The sequence below is a fragment of the Zingiber officinale genome, chromosome 4A (genome assembly GCF_018446385.1).
Source record: "Zingiber officinale cultivar Zhangliang chromosome 4A, Zo_v1.1, whole genome shotgun sequence".
Lineage (NCBI taxonomy): Eukaryota > Viridiplantae > Streptophyta > Magnoliopsida > Zingiberales > Zingiberaceae > Zingiber > Zingiber officinale.
In genome coordinates this window covers 20,485,231-20,493,849 of record NC_055992.1, presented here as the reverse complement: position 1 = coordinate 20,493,849, position 8,619 = coordinate 20,485,231, and the positions used below count along the sequence as shown (strand labels likewise).

The 8,619-nt window shown below is 38.5% G+C and overlaps 1 protein-coding gene across 1 annotated transcript; it reads left to right on the top strand.

Annotated features, from left to right (window-relative positions):
* Nucleotides 1-6,541: 6,541 nt before the first annotated feature.
* Nucleotides 6,542-7,348, top strand: LOC121972289 (AT-hook motif nuclear-localized protein 20-like). The gene has a single exon (XM_042523973.1). It carries the CDS (start codon nucleotides 6,542-6,544, stop codon nucleotides 7,346-7,348), a length of 807 nt encoding a protein of 268 aa, XP_042379907.1.
* The last annotated feature ends 1,271 nt before the right edge of the window (nucleotides 7,349-8,619 follow it).

Here is an 8,619-nt window from a genome sequence, read left to right as displayed (position 1 = left end):
GAGAGTTTTTGATGTGTGCCAATAGGGGGAGAATGTAGGGTTTAAGTTATGCCTTCATTACCTAAAGAGGGAGTTTGCCCTCTAGAAAAGAGGGAGAATGAAGGAAACCCTCATTCATGCCTTAGTATGAAAGGAAGTTGAGGTTATGAGATTAACCTAACTTAAAAGTATTATCAAACATCAAAAAGGGGGAGATTGTTGGTGTAATATCCCTAAGTCAAGGTTGACCTGGTTGACTAAGTTTGAGTTGGCTCAAGCTTGAGTCTTGATGTTTGGGTTTCAATGTTTGACAATACATGGAGATTGTTGATACAATTCTCCTCTGGTCAAGGTTGACCAGTTAAATCTAAAGAACAGTCAAGTAGATCAATGGGTTGACCGGATACTTGACTGGGAAAGTCCTAACTGGAGGTTAGATAGTTGAAAGTCCTGGTGAGTGAAACCAGTTGGAAGACCTAGTGAGTGAAGCTAGGCAGTTGGAAAATCTTAGTGAGTGAAGCTAGGTGAAAGTCTTGGTGAGTGAAGTCAGGCAAGTGAAAGTCCCGGTGAGTAAAACCGGACAGTGGGAAAATCTTGGTGAGTAAAGTTAGGTGCAAACCCTGGTGAGTGAAGCTATGTGAAAGTCATGGTGAGTGAAGTCAGGCAGATGGAAAGTCCTAATGAGTGAAGCTAGGCAGATGGAAAGACCTGGTGAATGAAGCCAGGCACGTGAAAATCCAGATGGGTCAAGGTTGACCAGACACCTGGTGAAAAACCCAAGTAGGTTAAAGGGTTGACTGAATACTTGACACAAGAAAATCCAGATGAGTCAAGGATGACCGGACATATGGTGAATGGAAGTCCAAGTGGGTCCAGACGATAAGTCCAAGTGGGTCAAGGTTGACCAGACATTTGACACGAGGAGAAAAGTCCAAGTGAGTCAAAGGGATTGACCAGACACTTGGTGAAGAAGTCCTAGTAGGTCAAGGTTGATCGGATGTCAGGCATAAGGTTCCAACAGGTCACGGTTGACCGGATGTTGGATTTGGGGACCCCTATACTCAATTTAAGCAAGTCAAGGGGAGACCAATCGATCAACTGATCGATTGAACAGTGGTTCAATCAATCAGCTGATCGATTGGCACTATGCTACGACAAGCAGCAACCGATCGATTGGGAGCCTTTGTCATAGGCACAGAATGCTTCCTAATCGATCGGCCGATCGATTGGGCACCTCCAATCGATTGATCGATTGATTGGGGGCTAGTTTTCTCGCACGATCAGGAGAATGCTTGAATCAATTGGTCGATCAATTCAGGCCAGTTCCAAAGAGCACAGGGGCGCTCTGAATCGATCGGCCGATCGATTCAAAGTCACCCCAATCGATTGAGAGTCATTTAATCGATTGGGATCTGATCGTTGCATAAGTTATAGCCGTTGCCGAGCGTTCTCCCTAGCGATTCTTCTCCAACGACTACAGTGCGATCTCAGCGACGATTCACGAGCTTCTCCAGGTTTTCACAGCCAGTTCTTGAAGGCTCTTGGAGACAAGTGTAGTTACACTTCCAGGGTTTAAGAGACAAAACAAACAACAAGTAAGCAAGAAGAAAGAGTTCCTATTTGTATCTTTTGTATTTTCTTCTTGTGGGTGTTGTATATTATTGTGTGAGTTTGTACGAGGGTTCTCTGCCCCCGGCTGCGACCGAGAAGGAGTGTTTTTATTAGTGGAGAGTGTATCGTGTGTGGATCCTTGGATTAGTTACCTCTTCTTGAGGTGGATACCAAGTAAATCTTTAGTGTTAGCATTATAAGTTTACTTCGCGTTCATTCCGCTGCATATCATCATCAAAGAAGCAAGCAATCAAGCACAACGAGCTATTCAACCCCCCCCTCCTCTAGCATATTTCGACCCTAACAGTCTTGATATTTCCTTTGCGATCAATAAACTCTCACAGTTTATGCATGCTCCTTCAGAAACGTATTGGGGCACTGTGAAGCGTCTACTTCGGTATCTCAATGGTACTAGGGATCTTGGCATTCGTCTTCTTGTAGATACACCTCTTACTCTTCATGGTTTCTCCGATGCAGACTGAGTAGGAGATCCATATGATTGGTGTTCTACATGTGTATTTATTATTTTTCTGGCTGCTAATTCGATTTCCTGAAAATTTGTCAAACAGCACACAGTTGCATGCTCTTTGACTGAGGCTGAATATCACGTCATTGTCTCTATGGCATCTGAGATCCAATAGATTAAGTCACTTTTGACAGACCTGCTTCTTCCGGTTACAATGCTTGCTATGCTCTTCACTGATAATTTGGGTGACACCTATCTTTCAACTAATCCTGTTTTTCACTCTCGGATGAAGCATCTGACTATTGACTATCACTTTATTCGTGATCTGGTGCAGGCCTCCGAACTACGAGTTACTCATATTCCTGTTGAGGATCAGTTGGCCGATGCACTTTACCAAGTCGCTTTCTTGACCTCGGCTGTTTGTTATTTATAATAAGATTGTGTCATTTTTGAGACACCGTCTTAAGGGAGCGTATTAGAGAATAATTATTATTAGTAAATAATTATTAGGGAATAATTATTATTAGGAAATATTTATTTATTCCTTAATTATTAGAGAATAATTATTATTAAGAAATACTTATTTATTTTCTAATATTTTATATGTTATTTTCCTATTTTTCACTTATAATAATATTTAAATACCACATATTATCACTAATAAAATGTATAAATTCTATCAGTCAACAGAAGGAGGGTTGCAAGTTTTCTTGGGCGATGTAGGTAATGGAGGAGAGGGGAGGTTGACAATAATTAAGGGAGAGCTATCAATCAATCTTGTGAATACGACCTTATAAGTTTTAGATTTGATTTAAGAGATAATGATCTCTAGATCAAAACTTTGACAATCTCTTCTTTTACGGTGATGTTCATATGAATAAGAAGAGAAAGAAAACAGCTCAATCTCACCCTAAAGATCATATAAATAAAGCAGTTGGAAGAGAAGGATGACCCTCATACAACTATTTCTAAACCGTTCCAACATTAAAACTTTAATCTAGATCTGTGACCTTTTCAAAATCGAATTTAGCCTAACCTGCCATCTTTGGTTGACCAAGGAAAATTATTTGGTTGCACAACACCTTCACATCGATTAATGGATGGATAATTATCATGCAACAATCACTTGATGATCGTTATCTATCAATTTGGTCAACCCACAGTAGTTGCTAATTAAACCAGACCAAGGTATTTGAATGGCCAACAGGGAACAATAACTCTTAAAATTCAATTTTCAAGATTTCTAGGTAACTTTCTTCTCATATTTATATATTACAATACATTCTACCAAAATTTGTAAACATTTTAGGCATTCCTTCATGACCAAAATACTTTCCAGCTGATCCATCTTGCTAGTCCATCCACTTAACCAAATCAACCAACACACTCAACCAATTTGTTAAACATAAACAACTCATTTAGACATATTTGTCCAACATCAAAAACCCTCGAGGCACTGACACTTAAAGGAACATGAGTGCATGAGAGGATGGGAAGTGTTAGGTGGCAAAGAACACTATGGAGAACAATAGAGTAGGAGAGGTAGATAAGCTTTGCAACAAGGAGAATTGGAATCTCATTGTAGGAAGGATAAATCAAGTAAGCTCCGGTACCAACTTAAAGCATGGATATTTTTTAATTAGTTGAATAGGAATACAACCCATGTTTACATAGATTGTAGAAAAACTAACTATAAACTAGGGAACTGGACTAGACAAATATAGGACTAAGTTATTTGTACTTGAAGCTGTGTTTGATGTTTTGTTCTAATAAGTTCCTCAGCCTGGTGACTCTTTTGTACCTTCATGTGTACACCTGCTTATTGAGCATTTGATGAATACGCTTCTTAGACATCGATGAACAACTGAAAGGCCCTATTTTCTTTTTTCCATATTATATATGATTTTGTTTTATTTCTGACAGACTTTCTATTAGCATGCAGTTGGTTATTCTTCCTGCATCTGCAATTTTGGCTCAAGAAACTCATCCACAGATTTCTTCATACATTTTATTTTCCCATGTTCCTTGACATTGATCTAGTAGCAAAACTTATGCTTGCATATGCGTATCCACAATACAATTGTAAATACAATTTCGATAGTGTCGATACTTTAGTTTCAAAGTTGCGTCCTTATGGTCAATAGCATTACATGGGAGCTTATCCCTGTGTTTTAAGAGAGTACTTCACTGTCATCTCTCTGTTATTTTTCTGTATTAATCATGTGAGCTGGTCGTATTAAATTACCCTGTCATGTCGACTACAAACATCGTATATTGTTTTGATGTGAGGTTTGATGAATGACTCAGTTGCTATGTTGCATGAATACAATGACACAATTAATTTTAAATATAAGACCAGATCTGACTATGATATTAATTAAAAATTAAAAATTAAAAATTATAGAGTTAAAAAATCATAATCATCCTTCGTAATATCCATTGCAAATAAAAAACATAGTCAACCGGGCTAATGGACTATTAAGCCCAATTAATCTTTAGCTAATTCTTAATTAGTCTCCCAAAATTTAGTTTCTTTCGATTTTGTGTGCTTAAGAGGGAGAGTAGGGAAAACAAAAGGGAGTGAGTTTAGAGAAAGATTTATTTCTAACCTTTGTTTAAAAGATTTATATACTATAATCATTACAATCATATAGTGTACTTCTTTAATTCTATGAGATGATCAATTCGGCCACATAAAAATTTTTCATCGATTGTAAATTTGGAAGTGTAGATGGGTCTAGCAGATGATCCAACATCATAAATTTTTTAAACTCTTCATTGTTATGTACCCTGAGTGAGATTTGAACTCTCATTGTCTAAAGAGCTGGTCCCATCTCTTACCATTACACCATAGCCCCCGAGGGCTATAGTGTGTGTTATTTTAGTTGACATCAAGTATCTGGCTTATATTGACTAATTCTAGAGGTGATCGGCCCGATTCTATAAAAGTTTTTCAGAAAGTACTCGTAGCGGGAAGTTCATCGATTCAACGTTCTTAGTTCAATCACCCATCAAGGAAAATTCATCCGTTAATTTACCGAATTTAAAATTTGATCTTTGAATACCTAGGAAACTGAGAAGAAGTCATGATACCGTATCATAGCCTCAGGGGCTATAATGTATTTTTTTTTTAGCATCAGGTATCTAGCTTATGCCAACTAATCCTAGGAATGATCGGCTCAATCCTATAAAAGTTTCCACCAGTTACCAGAGTCCATTTGCCGAAGTTGTGACTCAATCCTTGGATGCTTGGGAAACGCCCTAGCACTACACTATTGTCTGGGAGTATAGTGTGCTTCTTTTGGAGCAAAAGTTGAAATCATCACTTTAGCAGTTCCTCTAGAGATGTCTCACACTCTTTAGAAAGGGATAAATCATGAGAAATATTTACTTTAGCGCAGCGGCCCTTTGCATGAGAAAAGTTACACAATGAGGTATTTTGTACCCATTAAAAATTGATCCCAAGATTTTTTAGAATAACTACACGTATAAATACCAATTAGAGCATCTCCAATGAGAGATATTTGGAGAGGACATTTCTCCAAATATCCCCCACTCTCAAATATCCCCCATTGTAGGGGATATTTGATGGGGTAATGGAAATCACCGAGCAATGATGGTGATTTCCCCTTGTGGGGCCCACAATTTTGGTGAGCTGTCACTATTTATAATTTTTTTATTTTTAAAAATAAATACGATGGGTCCCATCCAAAAAAGTGGATGACTTTTTTTAATAAAAAACAGAACATTAAAAAATTTAAAGAAATAAACGTTCGAAATCAGAACATTAAAAGTGGGTGCCACTATTTACAATTTATATATTTTTTTAATTAAATTAAAAAATCAGAACTTTAAAAACTTAAAAATAAAATAAAAGGTCCATAAATATTTGATTGGTGGAAGGTTTGATTGTGAAGTTGAGAATATTTGAGAGTGAGATATTTGATTGGTGTGACCTATAAATATTTAGATGGTTAGATATTTCAAATTGAGATATTTAAATAGTGGAATATTTAAAAATTGATGTGAAAATAGGATTCACAAATACTTGGGAGAAATATCCCAAGTTATTATACACATGAGGACTACACTGTACTTCGTTAACCCATATGGCGTGGGATCCATGTTCACAAGGAACTTCACTGTGATTCAATAACAAAGAAGTCATTGGCGCTGGGCCTCCATCGAACTTGCTTTCGGTTCGTTCGTAGTGGCGTCATTTCTTAATCTTCACTTGGCTTATTCAATTCCTCTGTTAGAGAATAACAGATGCCAAATCAGAGGAAGAAGCAAAAGAACAAATTAGCTAGGTAGCTTTAGTTGTTAATGGAGTTGAGGGAAATAGAGAAATTAAAATAAGATAACTCGTACTTAGGCGTTAGGCTTAGGCTTAGCAAGATGGTTGTTCAGTGTTAAGTAAGGATGCCTTCTTCGTAATCATGAAGTCCATTTGATCACTTAATTTGATCGTTTGTATATAATTTAATGAATGAAGCTACGATCTACTCCGGCGACCCACACCGCACCGATCGACAAACCGGCGAATCCTTGACCAGCGACGCAATTGGGGCTCCCACGACCCGCACCGACAACCACTCCGCCGTCGACGATGATGACATCGGCGGCCTGCCTAAAGAAGGCGGCTTCCGCCTTCCCCGCCGGGGCCGTCCACTGGGGTCCAAGAACAAGCCCAAGCCCCCTGTCTTGATCATCCGTGAAAGCCCCGACGCGGTCCGCAGCCTCGTCATGGAGGTGGCTCCTGGCTCCGATGTGGCCGCTAGCATCGCACACTTCTCGCGCCGCCGCCAGTGCGGCGTCAGCCTCCTCAGCGCCACCGGCGCGGTCGTCGACGTCACGCTTCGCCAGCCCGCCGTCGCCGCGTTGGCCCTGCAGGGGCGCTTTGAGATCCTGTCGCTGGCCGGCACGTTCCTCCCTGGGCTGGCGCCGCCGGGCAGCGCTGGGCTGACTGTGTACCTCGTCGGCGGGGAGGGGCGGGTGGTCGGGGGAGGCATCGCGGGGCCGCTCGTCGCGGCTGGGCCTGTCATGGTGGTGGCCGCTACGTTTCGCAATGCCGCCTACGAGAAGTTGCCACTCGAGGAGGAGGAGGATGAAACCGGCGCGCGGCTGCAGCGGACTGGAGGAGCCATCGTTGTTGAATGTTTACAAGAACTTGCCACCCAATCTAGTGTCCAAGGGCCGAAGGGCGGCGCCGGCGGCGGGCAATTAAGCCCCGACGCGATGGCATATGGCTTGTCTAAATTATATTGTAAACCATTCCTCCTGGTCCTCTAAATTAAATCAATAATTTTTCATTTATAAATAAATTTTAAAATACTCAATTATTTAACACAGGAGGGGTAGGAAGTCGAATGAGTGGCGACGACCTCTTTTGCCCCCATATGAAATTCCTACCTCTATGTCAAATATAATTTTAAATAGTTTAGTGATGACAAAGTTATGTCACAATTAATATCAGAAGAATTTAATATTATCATTAATATTTTTTATCTATAAAACTTAGTTTGGAAATTTTAATAATAAAATTATCATAAAAAATCATAAGAGTATATCTTTTTATTCATATGATCAAAAGTACATCTTTTTTTTATTTAATTAGGTTATGGTAGTCATGAATGTTTGGTGGTTTAATAGTTATAGTAAGGAGTATGGTGCAACGATACCTCTAAGTATATACTTGTGATATTTAAGTAAAGTTTTGCACTACGTTGTGGTTATTAACATAATGTTTCAAATGTGTATATGCAAATTATTTGATATGTTTTTCAGGCTATGGTACAGCATTATAGTACTATTTATACAATATTTTAAATATTCACAGTTTAATTCTCAATTCCAACATAATATTCTCCTTCAGTAAAATTATAATAAAAGGATAATAATTCAAATGTATCCGTGATGGGAAAACAAATGAAACCTGAATGAAGGTTGATTGATGGCCAGACATGGGACAAAACAGCGTTGAAAGGTTTATACATCAATGGTTTGGGGTTGCTCTTCATTTTCCTTTTAAATTAAATTAAATTAAATTTTTTCTATTATATTTTCTTTGCATGCAGCCTCCTATTACGGTAAAAAAAAACATCAAATTATCATTTAGACATCCACTGTTTGATTCATACAATATATTTATAAAAAAATTTCTTCCAAATGAAATATGTAACCACGGGATATTAGACTTCTAGGTCACTCATCACTAGTACTTCCCGATTTATCCTGACACCAGTAAAAAATTTTCATAGAACCAGACCAGTCACCCGAGGTTCAGTGTTACTTGATTCATCATTTTTTTTCTTTGCATACATGAAATAATCACTGTGGTAATAATTTTTTACATTAGCACCATTGTGGTATTGATGTTTAAAAATCAACACCACATTAGTGTTGATTTTTAAAAATTAACATCACAACTTAAACATCAACACCGCTATGGTATTAACTTTTTTTAAAATAATAAAGAATGATATATTTAGACTTCAGAGTGCTATAGAAATACACATGAATTGAAATAAGTTCAATAAAAGCTCTCTACATCTTATTGTAGG

Coding starts and splice junctions, on each gene's coding strand:
- LOC121972289 (XM_042523973.1), top strand. CDS start 6,542: ATGAATGAAGCTACGATCTACTCCGGCGACCCACACCGCACCGATCGA.